Source organism: Drosophila sulfurigaster, chromosome 2R (assembly GCF_023558435.1).
Source record: "Drosophila sulfurigaster albostrigata strain 15112-1811.04 chromosome 2R, ASM2355843v2, whole genome shotgun sequence".
In the NCBI taxonomy this organism is placed as follows: domain Eukaryota; kingdom Metazoa; phylum Arthropoda; class Insecta; order Diptera; family Drosophilidae; genus Drosophila; species Drosophila sulfurigaster.
This window is the reverse complement of record NC_084882.1, coordinates 14,000,585-14,016,770: the sequence shown is the minus strand read 5'-3', so window position 1 is coordinate 14,016,770 and position 16,186 is coordinate 14,000,585. Positions and strand designations below refer to the sequence as shown.

Genomic DNA, 16,186 nt, shown 5'->3' with positions numbered 1-16,186 from the left:
TGTGGGAAATAGTGACTGCGAAGAATCCAGTTTTCGAATTCAAAGATAAACAACCTTCGACTATTATGAAAATTATTAATGGTAAGAATAATTTTCTCGAAAATGCATAATGCATAATTTTTAATTTCAGATACTATACAGACTGGAAGCTCAGATATCCGTAAAATAAGAAACGCTATTGAAGACTGCCTGGAACCTGCAGAATACCGTCCAGATACTAAGGAGCTGATTGAAATGTTAATTTCTTAACTTATTGACTTCACTAGTCAATCTGTGGAATATGTGATGAAAGCTACAGTCTATGCGACTCTGAGATAGCCTCTATCCATCTTCAATGAAAGCAAAACAGTACGATACTATAGTAAACATATTTCGAGAAATACTAAAATTATACATAACAAATATACTATGGAATATAAAATATCAAATCAATTATGTCTTCGCATTTGCAGTCTGTAAACAAGTAAGAGATTGCACAATATACCAGATTGTAGGCCAAAGCATCTATAACTCCTAGTAAGTACGTGACTAAGCTTAAAAGCTTTACGCTTGTTATTCGCAAAAATTTGAAATAAATTTAATCTGCGACCAAACATAACAAATGCTGTCGAAAAATTATAGCTCTATCTCTTATAGTCTATGAGATCCAGTGTTTCATACGGACAGACGGACAAACGGACAGACGGACATGGCTAGATCGTCTCGGCTGTTGACGCTGATCAAGAATATATAATATATACTTTATGGGATCGGAGATGCTTTTTTCTACCTGTTTCATTCATTTCCTGCCGGAATAAAGTTCTAATACCCTTCTACCCTATGGGTAGCGGCTATAAAAATCATATAGCTGTAAGACCAAAACTCTTATTATAAAATCAAAGAAATATTGGTAGATAATATTTTATTGTTTTTTTTCTATTAATTTATTATCTTATTTGTATTAGTAATCAATTAGCGATAATCAAGTTGATTCTTTACTTACGAAATATTTGACATCGATTCGACTGCAGTTGGAAATGGTTTGCAAGAGCTCGACTAACCGAGCTATGAACGAAAACACTCAAAACTAATTAAAAACTTTATAGAAATTCCCATGGATTACAAAATTTTGTAGTTTTTTGTCATTTTTTAGACTTGTGTTCTTAGTGCTAAAAACGTTTTATTAAAGAAGTCTTATTTAAAGAATATAATGTTTTTTTTCACGAATGTGTTTGATTTTAGAACTTGATCTTACATGCACTTATATTTAAGTATTTGTATTATTGTATGACATATTGATAACAAGCATTTTTCATCGTATGTTATGCGCACTTTGCCTGAGTCAACGGCAATAGCAGTTTGGACGTTTTAGTCACTTTGCGTTCTTCGACATGGACATTACACTGATAAAGAGGGTAAGAAAGTAATGATCTATTGTTCCCATTTGCTATTCATAGCATAAATGTGTATTTAAAGATTGGAAGTGGTAGCTATGGTGTTGTATATGAAGGAATTTGGATAACAAATACTCGTAAATGTGTGAAGGTTGCTGTGAAATGTTTGGAAAAAGGCATTAATGAAGATTTGGAAACAAATATTCTTCGAGAAATCCGCAATCTACAAGAGCTCAAGCATGAAAATATTGTCACATTCCATGGCGTCTCTCGCCAAAAAAACATATGCCTTATTTTCGAGTACTCAGACTGTGGATCACTCTACGATTATTTGCATCAAGAGACCGTAAGAGTTTCAAACATCGAGAAGCTTCACTGGATGTTGCAATGTGCCAATGTATGTATTGTATGTTTGTAAGTACAATCTTAATCTCACCATTTTTATAGGGCATGGAATATTTGCACAGCAAAAAAACGTTTCATCGCGATCTTAAAACTCAAAATCTTTTACTTTTCAATAATTATCGCACATTGAAAATATGCGATTTTGGTACTGTAAAACAATATGCAACAGAAAATACTGAACTTATTGGGACAATTGGTTATATGGCTCCAGAAGTTTGTGTAAGTATCTCTTTAAACATAATCATACAATATATAATTTTAATTCTTTAAACTCCTACATAGACTGCTGATGGTAAATATACGGAAAAGTGCGATGTGTTTAGCTATGGGATCACTTTCTGGGAAGTTTTCGCTAAAAAAAAACCATTTGATGACTTAAAAAAACAAAATATGCACCCTTTGGCCATCCAAAATAAAATTATTAATGGTAATATTTTTAAGAAATACATAGTTTTTTTTTTTAAGTTCTATTGTTGCAGGTGCTCGTCCAAATATTAATGATATGCAAATTTGTAAAGATTCTGATCTTATAAAGACAATAATTGAAAAGTGTTGGGATCGAAATCCAGAGAGTCGACCGACTATGAAAGGTCTCATCACTTTTTTAGGAATTGATTTAAGACTTTGCATACCTATAAACTTCGAAGATATATTTATTACAGAATATGTAAGGTACTATTGATATTAAGATAAAATAATTTACTGATGTTGATATTACTTACAGATTTGGAATGGTAGATATGGCCTCGGCTGTAATGCAAATTGGCGATCTGGATTTTTAGACAGAAAAGTGGATGTGATACTGTTTCTAGCAAACAAAGAAACGGAAATGGATTTCCTAAAAGAAGTCTACAAACTTAAAGGATTAATACATCAAAATATTGTGACCTTATATGGAGTTTCGAGGCATTCGGAGAATGCGATTTACTTGCTTTCTGAGTGTTCAACTGTATCGATTCACAACTTATTTCACAAGCAAAAATGTTGCAATAGAGATTCCTATCCTAAGCTAGAATGGATCAACCAGTGTCTCCAGGTAAGATTGAAACGCATTTGAAACTCCATTTTCCAGATCTCATATTCTTTGTAGGGTTTGGACTATTTGCATAGCAATAATATAGTCCACGGTGATCTTACAACTGAGAACCTGTTACTTTTCGACGATTGTCGTAATGCAAAAATATTCTATTTTGGAAAAGTGTATGAAATATTTTATAATGCAATAGCTAACAAGGAAGAGTCAGTTTATGTGGATCCAGAAATTCATGTAGGTACATTTATATATATGTATATATGGAAAGGAAGAAAATGTTAATTATAATACATACATTTATTTACATAGAGCGGAGAAAGGCAGTTCACAAAAGAGTCTGATATTTACAGCTTTGGCATAATTATGTGGGAAATAGTGACTGCGAAAAATCCAGTTGTCGAATTCAAAAATAAACAACCTTCGACTATTATGGAAATTATTAATGGTAAGAATAATTTTCTCGAAAATGCATAGCTAATCTTTTTAATTTCAGATACTATACAGACTGGAAGCTCGAATATACGTAAAATAAGAAACGCTATTGAAGACTGCCTGAAAAGTGCAGAATACCGTCCAGATACTAAGGAGCTGATTGAAATGTTAATTTCTTAACTTATTGACTTCACTAGTCAATCTGTGGAATATGTGATGAAAGCTACAGTCTATGCGACTCTGAGATAGCCTCTATCCATCTTCAATGAAAGCAAAACAGTACGATACTATAGTAAACATATTTCGAGAAATACTAAAATTATACATAACAAATATACTATGGAATAAAAATATCAAATCAATTATGTCTTCACATTTACAGTCTGTCAACAAGTAAGAGTGTGCTCGACTGTGAGATACCCGCTACCCATTTTGAATAAAAGCAAAATATTGCGGTATTATTCTCAAAATACACCAAAAATATTTTAAAAAAATACTAAAAAAATATAGCGAGTAGTATTACCACATTTAAAATATACCATAGATTGCACTAGAAAGTACGCGACTAAGCTTCAAAAAGCTTTCACTTGTTATTCGCAAAAATTTGAAATAAATTTAATCTGCGTCCAAACATAACAAATGCTGTCGAAAAATTATAGCTCTATCTCTTATAGTTTCTGAGATCCATTGTTTCATACGGACTGACGGACATAACTAGATCTTCTCGGCTGTTGACGCTGATCAAAAATATATATACTTTTTAGGGACGGAGATGCCTCCTTCTATCTGTTACATTGGCTGCCGGCCAAAGTTATAATACCCTTCCACCCTATGGGTAGCGGGTTAAAATATATTAAGAAACTTCTAAATTTGTAATCTGATAGCAACCAAATTTTCAAAAATGGTAAAAACTGTTGTTAGGATTGTATTACGCATGCTATTTGTTTTTTTTCTGTACTAATATATCGAAGGCTACATAAATATATTTGGTATATGGATATATTATTTTATTCAAAATATACAAGTACAAAATATACTAAAGCAACTAAAACCGAACTGCAGCAGCTCTTTTAGCCTTATAAAATTATTTATTATTATCGTAAATACCAATATTCGGTTATACATTTAAGATTGCGCTGTTAATTGTCTTTCTTTTGTTCGATTGATGTATATCATATATATATTGATATAAATATATTTATATTATGGGGTCGGAGATGCCTTTTTCCTCCCTCTGAATATTACATACATTTTATGTGCGTACAAAATTATAATACCCTTCTACCCTGTGGGTAGCGGGTAAAAAAAGGATGCTGTGTTAGTATAACGTTCTAATACATAATTCAATAACCCTCAATTTCTTCAATCATCACCATTTTATCAAAACCACTTGCATTGATAACAACTTTTTATCAGCGTGATAAGCAATTTGTCCGAAGCAATAGCAATATGCACCCTTTGGCCATCCAAAAAAAAATGATTAATGGTAACATTTTTAAAAAATTTATAACTAATTTTTTAAAAGTCCAATTTTTCCAGGTGCTTGTCCAGATATAAATGACAAGTCAAATTTGTAAAGATTCTGATCTTAGAAAGGTAATAATCGATGCGACAATAATTCGATGCAATAAACTTTAAACTTTATTACTATATTGCATTGCATATTGATAACAAGTTCTTATCAACGTTATGTACAATTTGTCTGAATAAATAGCAATCGTAGTTTAGACGTTTAGTCTCTTTGCGTTCTACGACATGAACAACTCACTCGATATTCAACTGAAAGAAAGGGTAAGAAAGAAATGATCTATAGAATAAATCGTTCCCTTTTACTATTCATAACATAAATGTGTATTTAAAGATTGGAAGTGGTAGCTATGGTGTTGTATATGAAGGAATTTGGATAACAAATACTCGTAAATGTGTGAAGGTTGCTGTGAAATGTTTGGAAAAAGGCAATAATAAAGATTCGGAAACAAATATTCTTCGAGAAATCCGCAATCTACAAGAGCTCAAGCATGAAAATATTGTCACATTCCATGGCGCCTATCGCCAAAAAAACATATGCCTCATTTTCGAGTATTCAGACTGTGGATCACTCTATGATTATTTGCAAAAAAAAATCGTAAGAGTTTCAAACATCGAAAAGCTTCACTGGATGTTGCAATGTGCCAATGTATGTATTCTATGATTTATGTAAGTACAAATCTTAATCTCACTCTTTTTATAGGGCATGGAATATTTGCACAGCAAAAAAACAGTGCATCGCGATCTTAAAACACAAAATCTCTTACTTTTCAATAATTATCGCACATTGAAAATATGCGATTTTGGTACTGTAAAACAATATGCAACAGAAAATACTGAACTTATTGGGACAATTGGTTATATGGCTCCAGAAGTTTGTGTAAGTATCTCGTTAATCATAATCAGGTACAATATATAATTTTAATAACAATAATAATAATCCAATCTTTAAACTACTACATAGACTGCTGATGGTAAATATACGGAAAAGTGTGATGTGTTTAGCTATGGGATCACTTTCTGGGAAGTATTCGCTGAAAAGAAGCCATTTGATGAATTAAAGAAAAAAAATATGCACCCTTTAGCCATCCAATACAAAATTAGTAATGGTAATATTTTTAAGAAATACTTAACTTTATTTTTAAAAGTTCTATTGTTCCAGGTGCTCGTCCAGATATAAATGACATGCACATTTGTAAAGATTCTGATCCTGTAAAGACAATAATTAAAAAGTGTTGGGATCAAGATCCAGATAATCGACCGACTATGAAACGTCTTGTGGCATTTCTAGGAATTGATTTAAGACTTTGCATACCTATAAACTTCGAAGATATAGAGATTACAGAATGTGTAATTTACTATTGATATTAAGATAAAATAATTTACTGATGCTGATATTACTTACAGATTATGAATGGTAGATATGGTCTCGGCTGTAATGAAAATTGGCGAGCCGGATTTTTAGACACAAAAATGGACGAGAAATTAATTCGAGGTACATTTACATATATATATATATAGAAAAGAAGAAAATGTTAATTATAATAAATACATTTATTTGCATAGAGCGGAGAAAGGGAGTTCACAAAAGAGTCTGATATTTCCAGCTTTGGTATAATTATGTGGGAAATAGTGACTGCAAAGAATCCAGTTGTCGAATTCAAAAATAAAAAACTTTCGACTATTATTAAAATTATTAATGGTAAGAGTAATTTTCTCGAAAATGCATAGCTAATCTTTTTAATTTCAGATACTATACAGACTGGTAGCTCAGATATCCGTAAAATAAAAAACGCTATAAATGCCTGAAAACAGAATACTGACCAGATACTAAGAAGCTGATTAAAATTTTAATTTATTAACTTAATGCCCTAGTCAATCTGTGGAATATGTGATGATGATTTTTTGAACCGAACCAAAATATACAAGTACAAAATATACTAAAGTAACTAAAGCCGAACTGCAGCAGCTCTTTTAGCCTTATAAAATTATTTATTATTATCGTAAATACCAATATTCGGTTCTACATTTAAGATTGCGCTGTTATTATTTTTTTTTGTTTGATTCATGTATATCATGACGATATTGATATAAATATATTTACATTATGGGGTCGGAGATGCCTTTTTCCTCCCTCTGAATGTTACATACATTTTATGTGCTTAGAAAATTATAATACCCTTCTACCCTGTGGGTAGCGGGTATAAAAAGAATGTTGTGTTAGTATAACGTTCTAATACATAATTCAATAACCCTCAATTTCTTCAATCATCACCTTTTTATCATAACGACTTGCATTGATAATAACGTCTTATCAGTGTGATAAGCAATTTCTCCGAATCAATAGCAATATGCAACCTATAAAGATTCTGATCTTATAAAGACAATAATTAAAAAGTGTTGGGATAGAGATCCAAAGAGTCGACCGACTATGAAACGTCTTGTCTCTTTTCTAGAAATTGATTCAAGACTTTACATACCTTGAAGATATATAGATTACAAAATGTGTAAGGTACTATTGCTATTAAGATAAAATAATTTACTGATGTTGATGGTCTCGGCTGTAAAGCATATTGGCGATCTGAATTTTTAATAAGAAAAATGGATGTGAACATAATTTGATGCAATAAACAAACGGAAATGAGTTTCCTGAAAGAAATCTTTAAACTTAACACCTTATTACTGTACTGCTTTATTATTGTATTGCATATTGATAACAAGTTCTTATCAACGTTATGTACAATTTGTCTGAATAAATGCAATCGTAGTTTAGACGTTTAGTCTCTTTGCGTTCTTCGACATGAACAACTCACGCGATTTTAAACTGAGAGAGAGGGTAAGAAAGTAATGAGCTATAGAATAAATCGTGGCCCTTTTTCTAATCATTGTATAAATGTGTATTTAAAGATTGGAAGTGGTAGCTATGGTGTTGTATATAAAGGAATTTGGATAACAAATAAAAGTGTGAAGGTTGCTGTGAAATGCTTGGAAAAAGGCAATAATAAAGATTCGGAAACAAATATTCTTCGAGAAATCCGGAATCTACAAGAACTCAAGCATGAAAATATTGTCACATTCCATGGCTCCTATCGCCAAAAAAACATATGCCTCATTTTCGAATACTCAGACTGCGGATCACTCTATGATTACTTGCAAAAAAAGATCGGAAAAGTTTCAAATATCGAAAAGCTTCACTGGATGTTGCAATGTGCCAATGTATGTATTCTATGATTTATGTAAGTACAAATCTTAAACTTACTCTTTTTATAGGGCATGGAATATTTGCACAGTAAAAAAACAGTGCATCGCGATCTAAAAACACAAAACCTGTTACTTTTCAATAATTATCGCACATTGAAAATATGCGATTTTGGTACTGTAAAACAATATGCAACAGAAAATACTGAACTTATTGGGACAATTGGTTATATGGCTCCAGAAGTTTGTGTAAGTATCTCTTTAAACATAATCAGGTACAATATAAAATTTTAATACCTTGAACTACTACTACATAGACTTCAGATGGTAAATATACGGAAAAGTGTGATGTGTTTAGCTATGGGATCACTTTCTGGGAAGTTTTCGCTGAAAAGAAGCCATTTAATGACTTGCAAAAACAAAATATGCACCCTTTGGCCATCCAAAATAGAATTATTAATGGTAAAATTTTTTAGAAATACTTAGCTTATTTTTTAAAAGTTTCTATTGTTCCAGGTGCTCGTCCAAATATAAATGACATGCAAATTTGTAAAGATTCTAATCTTATAAAGGCAATAATTGAAAAGTGTTGGGATCGAGATCCAGAAAGACGACCGACTATGAAAGGTCTTATCACTTTTCTAGGAATTGATTTAAGGCTTTACACACCAATAAACTTCGAAGATATAGAGATTACAGAATGTGTACGGTACAATTGATATTAAGATAAAATAATTTACTGATGCTGATATTACTTACAGTTTATAAATGGTAGATATGGTCTCGGGTGTAAAGCAAATTGGCGAGCTGGATTTTTAGTCAAAAAAGTGAATGTGATATTGTTTCTAGCAAACAAACAAACAGAAATGGATTTCCTGAAAGAAGTCTACAAACTTAAAGCTTTAATACATAGAAATATTGTGACGTTATGCGGAGTGTCTAGGCTTTTGAAAGATGCATGCGTGCAATATTATATGCTTTATGATTGTGCAAATGAATCGCTTTACAATTTATTGCGAAAAAAAAAATTTACTTATGGAGAATCCCTTCTTAAGTTGGAGTGGATAGCACAGTCTCTAGTGGTAAGTTTTAAGCTCTTTATATTTTCCTCAACTCATATTCTTTGTAGGGTTTGGACTATTTGCATAGCAATAATATAGTCCACGGTGATCTTACAACTGACAACCTGTTACTTTTCGACGACTGTCGTAATGTAAAAATATTCGTTATTGGAAAAGTGGATCAAATATTCTATAATGCAATAGCTAACAAGGTAGAGTCAGTTTATGTGGCTCCAGAAATTCATGTAGGTACATTTATAGAAAAGAAGAAAATCTTAATTATAATAAATACATTTATTTGCATAGAGCGGAGAAAGGGAGTTCACAAAAGAGTCTGATATTTACAGCTTTGGCATAATTATGTGGGAAATAGTGACTGCAAAGAATCCAGTTGTCGAATTCAAAAATAAACAACCTTCGACTATTATGAAAATTATTAATGGTAAGAATAATTTTCTCGAAAATCCATAGCTAATCTTTTTAATTTCAGATACTCTACAAACTGGAAGTTCAGATATCCGTAAAATAAGAAACGCTATTGAAAAATGCCTGGAACCTGCAGAATACCGTCCAGATACTAAGGAGCTGATTAAAATGTTAATTTCTTAACTTAGTGCACTAGTCAATCTGTGGTATAACATATGTGATGATTTCAATCTGATCGCAAAGAATTTTGTACAAATCATTAAAATTGTATTGTATGTAGATTTTAAATTATACTATTCGATTTTGCGAGGGAGTAAATTTACTTGCCACAAATCGTGGACAAACTTGATCTACGTGCAAAAATAACAACTGTTGTTAAAAACAAATTGATCGTATTTCTTTTATAACTCTGAGTTCTAGACAGACAGATAGTTAGACACACTTGGCTTTATTATCTCTACTATTGATATTAATGAAAATCACAACCAATATAAAACTTTTGTATAAATTTAAGAATAAAGTACATATAAAAAATATATATATTTGTGTTAGATAATTGTGGCACTTTGTTACGCAGGCCAAACTTTTTCTTATCGGATATATTTTTCTGCACCCTTTTGCACGAAAGTTGTGCAAAAAATAATGTACACATAATATAGTCAAAAGAGAATAACGATTTGCTAATGTCGCTATCAGAATCAAAAATATTTGTAATTCTGGTCGATTATATATTGATAAGAATATACTCACAACTAAAAGGTTTATCCTTAGAACTTGTTATCTAACTAAGAATGTAATAACCTATAAATTAAATCGTTCCCATTTGCTATTCATAGCATAAACGTTTTTGCCGCTTCCTGTTGGCATTACGTTCTATTTAATAAGCCTCAATTTCCTCTATCATAAACTTTTATCAAAACCACTTGTATTACATATTGATAACAAATTCTTATCAGCGGGATGAGCAATATGTTCCAATCAACGGCAATCATAGTGAAGACGTTTTAGTCAGTTCGTGTTCTTCAACATGGATAGCATAGACATCACTATGCATCATAAGGAGGTGTCCTTGCTGAAAAGGGTAAGAACAAATCATTTGCGTTTATTATTTTTCCACATAACATATACATAAATGTGTATTTTAAGATTGGGAGAGGTAGCTATGGAGTTGGGCACGAAGCAATTTGGAGAAATAATAGTGATCGAGCAGAAGTCTCAGTTAAAATATCTCTTCAAGATTTTGAAATCGATCATCTTCGAGAAATCCGCAATCTAACAAAATTCAAGCATGCAAATATTGTCGCACTAAACGGTATTTATCGCAAAGAAAGTATAGGACTCATTTTTGAGTACTCAGGCTGTGGATCACTCTATGATTACTTACACAAAAAGGTTGCTGAAGTTGCATTTATTGAAAAGCTTGACTGGATGTTGCAATGTGCCAATGTATGTAACATATTATGCGATCTGTACGTATGGATCTCAATCTCATTCTTTTCATAGGGTATGGAGTACTTGCATATAAGAAAAATAGTTCATCGTGAACTTAAAACACAGAACCTGTTACTCTTCGATGATTTTCGCATATTAAAAATTTGCGATTTTAACACAGCAAAGCAATTTGTAACGTCAAACACGGAAATTGATGAAACAGTTTGCTACATGGCTCCAGAAGTTTGTGTAAGAATTTATTTACTAACATCCAGAAATAAAATATATTTTTTTAATAACTTTTATTAAGGATGATAATGGAAAATATACAGAAAAGTGTGATGTATTTAGTTTTGGCGTTATTTTTTGGGAAGTATTGTCCGAGAAGAAACCGTTTGATATCTATAAAGATTTGCACCCATTGGCAGTCCAAAAGAAAATTATTAATGGTAAGAATTATAAAAAATACATAACCCTGTTTTTAAAATTGCTGTTTTTATTGTTCCAGGGGATCGTCTGAATATAAATTATATTAGGATTCACCATAATTCTGATCTCATAACGCCAATAATAGAGAAGTGTTGGGATGGAGATCCAGAGAATCGGCCGACTATGAAAGAACTTGCATCTTTTATTGGAATTGATTGTAAAGTTTACATACCCATAAACTTCAAAGATATTGAAATTCGAAGAATCGTAAGGAACTAGAAATGTTTCGATAAAATCATTCACTTATGTTGATGATGTTTACAGGTTACAAAAAGTAGATATGGTATTGTCTGCAATGCATTTTGGCGATCTGGATTCTTCGTGAGAAGAGCTACTTTAAAAATAATTCCACCCAATAAACAAAGGGAAATTATTATCCTGCGAGAAATTTATAAACTTAGAGATTTGAACCACAGGAATATTGTGACATTATATGGAGTTTCTAAGGATCTCGATAACAGAATTTGCATCATTTATGAGGGTGAAGATTGTGGATCACTGTACCATTTATTGCATTATACAGAGGAAAACTTTGATATCTGGCTTAAAATAGAATGGATACAGCAATGTGCCCAAGTAAGTATAAAGTGTTTTACTTTATATTTCTCTTGGTCTCACTTTTTTTTCATAGGGATTGGCGTACTTGCATAGCAAAAATATACTACATCGGAATCTAAACCTAGACAACTTGATCATTTTCAATAAATATCGCTTATTGAAAATATGCAATTTGGGTAAAGCGAGTGAAATTACAATAAGTAACCCGGATTTTAATAGGATAGTTTGTTATGTGGCACCCGAAGTTTGGGTCGGTATTTTTCTATATGGAGAATGAAAAAATCTTAAGAAATTTAATTTATTTACATAGGGCGGAAAAAATAAGTTCTCAAAAGCGGCTGATGTTTATAGTTTCGGCATTATTTTGTGGGAATTAATATCGAAAGATATTAAGAATCCGTTTGACTTTTATAGACATATGGCTGATGTGATGCTTAGTGGTAAGAAACAATTCTACCGATTCAGAATTTTATACTACAATAATGATTTGTCTCTTTCTTCAAGTAAAATGTATTATTGAACTTTGCTGCCAGCACAATGATAAAGTACGTCCAACGATGAAGAAACTGATTCAAGATTTCTGGATATTAGATAAAGATGTTTTAAAATCAAAAAAAAAGAAACGTGAAATATTTGGTCTTACTGCTTTTCATATGGAAAATTTGTATCATCTAGTATTCAAAGATAAATAATACAAAAAATTGCATTCTCAAGTATTTTGAGTAATGATACTTAATTTTTTTGTTTTTCTTTTTTCTGTGCTTTTAGTATACCTTCAATTATTATTCTTATTTTAAGAATGCAAAAATATCAAAATTAGACACACAAGGCAAAACGCTTAATCAATGTCAAACTTTCTTAAAAAAACAAAAATTATTTTATGTATTTAGACTCGTTTATACACTAATTAAAAGTTATATATTGTATGATGTTACACTTTTTTTTTTATATTACTCACAAGTGCTATCAGTAATTTCAGTAAATTTAAAGGTTGGGTTCTATTTTAGAAGAAGGTAATAACAACATTTCGCACTGTCAAGACTAAAATTTTTTTTTTTATGTAATAAGAAAATTTTGTTTTCAATAAAAAGAGCTAAAAATTTTTTTATACATCACTTGTTATTGTAATAGCACACAGATCAAGTTTGTTTTATTATCCATTTCCGTCCCACGAATTCGAAAACATCGATTAGCAAACGTAATTTTAAAGCAATTTGAACGATTTTTGGTACATAGGATAAAACCTAGCTGACTAAAATATAGGATTTCAATCTGTGGAATACGAGTACTATTGTTTTGCCGAGATTGTAGTTTAGTGTATTATTATATTTATGATTTTTTTCTATTCTTTTTATTGCTGGTCTTAGTGCTCTCAGCTAAATTTATCTTAATTTTCGGGCAGATAGTAGTTGCTTTGGTTGCGTAGTTGCTTTAGTTGACAATCTAGTATAGAACTCTATGGTATATTTGAACGTAATGGTATATCGATATATCAACTATAGTCTTCGGCATATTTTAATATTTTTTCGGAATATTATTGGTATCCAATTATAATAATACAGTACTGTTTGGAATTTATTAAAAATAGATTGCGTGTTTTTCACATTCGACAACACTCGATATAGCTTTCCAACTTGTCTTCTGGGTGCATGGGTCTTAAGTTTATAATCTACAAATATGGTTCATGGCCTATGAAACATATCTTATCTTTATCTTTGTTAAACAATTGAATGATTCATTAACAATCGCTAATATTTGTCAGCTTTGAATCTTAAATATTATCTATGATTTGTTCTTTTATCAAAAGAATAAATAATAAGTTATATCAAAGCTGTTAATTATTATAAATTAATGCTAACAGGAACCGCCACTCGACATCGCCGATTAATTCCTACAACAATTTTTTTTCTAACAAGCCACTTACATTGATAACAACTTCGTATCAGTGCAATGAGCAATATGCAATTTAATGGCAGTCGTAGTCTAGACGTTTTAGTCAGTTTGCGATACTCAATGATGGACAACATAGACATTACTATAAACTTTGAAGATGTTAAATTAATAAGTATGGTAAGAATGTTAAGACTCAAAGAAAAATTCGTTGTTATTTGTTATAAATGTTTCTTTAAAGATTGGGAGTGGTAGCTTTGGTGATGTGCACATAGGACATTGGTCTGGAATTAAAGTGGCTGTCAAAGTTTTCAAAGAAGCTAATAGTAAACATGTTGAATCAAATATTCTGAGAGAAATAAGCAATCTGCAACAAGTCAAGCATGAAAATATTGTCACACTATATGGTGTCTATCGCAAAGAAAGCATAGGCCTCATTCTTGAGTACGCAGATTGTGGATCACTCTATGATTACTTACACAAAAAGGTTGCTGAAGTTGCATTTATTGAAAAGCTTGACTGGATGTTGCAATGTGCCAATGTATGTATTATGCGATATGTTCGTTATGATCTTCATCTCATTCTTTTTATAGGGTATGGAGTACTTGCATAATAGAAAAATAGTTCATCGTGATCTTAAAACACAGAACCTGTTACTTTTCGATGATTTTCGAACATTAAAAAATTTGCGATTTTGGTACCGTTAAACAATTTTCAACGACAAACACGCAAATTGTTGGAACAGTTTGCTATATGGCTCCAGAAGTTTGTGTAAGAATTTATTTACAAACATACAGAAATAAAGTATGTAGTTCCGATAACTTTTATGTAGGATGACAATGGAAAATATTCAGAAAAGTGTGATGTATTTAGTTTTGGCGTTATTTTTTGGGAAGTATTATCCGAGAAAAAACCGTTTGATATCTATAGAGATTTGCACGCATTGGCAGTCCAAAAAAAAATTATTAATGGTAAGATGTATACAAAAAATACAAAACCTTGTTTTTTAAAGATATATTCTTCCAGGTGCTCGTCCGAATATAAGTGACATGAAGATTTATCATGATTGTGATCTTATAACGCCAATAATTGAAATGTGTTGGGATGGAGATCCAAAAAATCGACCAACTATGAAACGACTTTTGAGGTTTTTCGGAATCGACTTAAGACTTTACATACCTATAAGCTTTGAAGATATAGAGAAAAAAAGAAAATGTAAGGACTACAAATATTTCGAAACATAATCTAATATTACTGATATTATTCACAGTTTGTGATTGGTAGATATGGTCTCGGCTGTAAAGCATATTGGCGAACTGGATTTTTAAACCAAAAAGTGGATGTCAAAATTATTCGAAGCAATTCCCAAAAGGAAATTAATATTCTAAGAGAAATCTATAAACTCAAAGCCTTAGCACATCAAAATATTGTCACGTTATATGGAGCATCTAGGAATCCAGAAGATCAACTTTATATGATTTTTGAATATGCAAAATGTGGATCGCTCAACAATTTTTTGCATTTGGCTAAAGTGAAATTTCCTCTCCATTGTAAGATGAAATGGACGGAGCACTGCCTCCAAGTAAGTTTGATGCTCTATATATTTTTCCTGGTCTCACATTCTTTGTAGGGTTTGGATTACTTACACAACAAAAATATTGTGCATGGGGATCTTACCACTAATAACCTGTTTCTTTTCGATGACTGTCGTAAATTGAAGATATTCCTTTTTGGACAAGTGAATGAAATAACTAATAACCCAACAGATAATACACAATTCACGGAGTCATTTTATTATATGGCTCCAGAAGTTCTTGTAAGTACATTTATATATATTGAAAAGAATACAATTTTAATTATAATACACTTATTTACAAAGTACGGAGAAACGACATTCACAAAAGAGTCTGATGTTTATAGTTTCGGCATTATTATGTGGGAAATACTGACTGAAGTGAATCCAGTTGCCAAATTTAATGACAATCAACCTTCAACAATCCACGAAATTATTGATGGTAAGAATAACTTTCATAAAAAACATATAACAAGTCTTTACAATTTCATATCGCTTCAGATACTCAATCCAATGAAAACTCAGATTATTCTAATAGACATTTTACTAAAGTTAAATCAACAATTAAACGTTGCTGCAGTAAAAGTCCGAAAGATCGTCCATTGATTAAAAATCTTTGCAGTAATTGGTTTATAGATGGACCCGAATTTCAAAATCCAAGTCGTATAAATTGCTGCATAACTTAGTAAAAAAAAAAATATATATCAGCAAATTAATTAAAAATTACTTTTTCTAAAATATCAAATTTGTATTTGATTTATTTAGAAATTAATTTAAGCATTGTTTAATT

General features: G+C 31.1%; 4 protein-coding genes and 1 long non-coding RNA gene across 6 annotated transcripts; all 5 read left to right on the top strand.

The window, feature by feature from the left end:
• On the top strand, nt 1-428 carry LOC133837171 (uncharacterized). Its single transcript, XR_009893776.1, has 2 exons — nt 1-81; nt 131-428. It is a non-coding gene; the product is annotated as an uncharacterized LOC133837171 (long non-coding RNA).
• An 891-nt stretch (nt 429-1,319) lies between these two features.
• On the top strand, nt 1,320-9,660 carry LOC133837168 (dual specificity protein kinase shkA-like). The gene is made up of 9 exons (XM_062267846.1): nt 1,320-1,394; nt 1,456-1,770; nt 1,821-1,997; nt 2,061-2,205; nt 2,258-2,445; nt 2,503-2,814; nt 9,098-9,274; nt 9,336-9,471; nt 9,520-9,660. The coding sequence occupies exons 1-9, from the start codon at nt 1,371-1,373 to the stop codon at nt 9,636-9,638; spliced, it is 1,593 nt and encodes a 530-aa protein (XP_062123830.1). The 5' UTR covers nt 1,320-1,370; the 3' UTR covers nt 9,639-9,660.
• Nucleotides 4,945-6,817, top strand: LOC133837169 (mitogen-activated protein kinase kinase kinase 7-like). Its single transcript, XM_062267847.1, has 8 exons — nt 4,945-5,034; nt 5,105-5,419; nt 5,474-5,650; nt 5,735-5,879; nt 5,933-6,120; nt 6,178-6,265; nt 6,337-6,472; nt 6,521-6,817. The coding sequence occupies exons 1-7, from the start codon at nt 4,999-5,001 to the stop codon at nt 6,366-6,368; spliced, it is 981 nt and encodes a 326-aa protein (XP_062123831.1). The 5' UTR covers nt 4,945-4,998; the 3' UTR covers nt 6,369-6,472; nt 6,521-6,817.
• On the top strand, nt 7,530-16,121 carry LOC133837166 (tyrosine-protein kinase JAK2-like). Its single transcript, XM_062267843.1, has 9 exons — nt 7,530-7,606; nt 7,678-7,986; nt 8,041-8,217; nt 8,286-8,430; nt 8,485-8,672; nt 15,094-15,405; nt 15,454-15,639; nt 15,703-15,838; nt 15,898-16,121. Exons 1-9 carry the CDS (start codon nt 7,571-7,573, stop codon nt 16,080-16,082), a joined length of 1,674 nt encoding a protein of 557 aa, XP_062123827.1. The 5' UTR covers nt 7,530-7,570; the 3' UTR covers nt 16,083-16,121.
• On the top strand, nt 10,444-12,647 carry LOC133837167 (putative mitogen-activated protein kinase kinase kinase 7-like). Of its 2 annotated transcripts, XM_062267844.1 has the most exons (9): nt 10,444-10,536; nt 10,602-10,901; nt 10,959-11,135; nt 11,197-11,335; nt 11,395-11,582; nt 11,640-11,951; nt 12,007-12,183; nt 12,244-12,373; nt 12,438-12,647. In XM_062267844.1, exons 1-9 carry the CDS (start codon nt 10,483-10,485, stop codon nt 12,623-12,625), a joined length of 1,665 nt encoding a protein of 554 aa, XP_062123828.1. In that variant the 5' UTR covers nt 10,444-10,482; the 3' UTR covers nt 12,626-12,647. The 2 variants fall into 2 exon arrangements, with proteins under 2 accessions (XP_062123828.1, XP_062123829.1); XM_062267845.1 differs by lacking the exon at nt 12,438-12,647 and having other exon boundaries at nt 12,007-12,187; nt 12,244-12,320.
• Nucleotides 16,122-16,186: the final 65 nt, after the last annotated feature.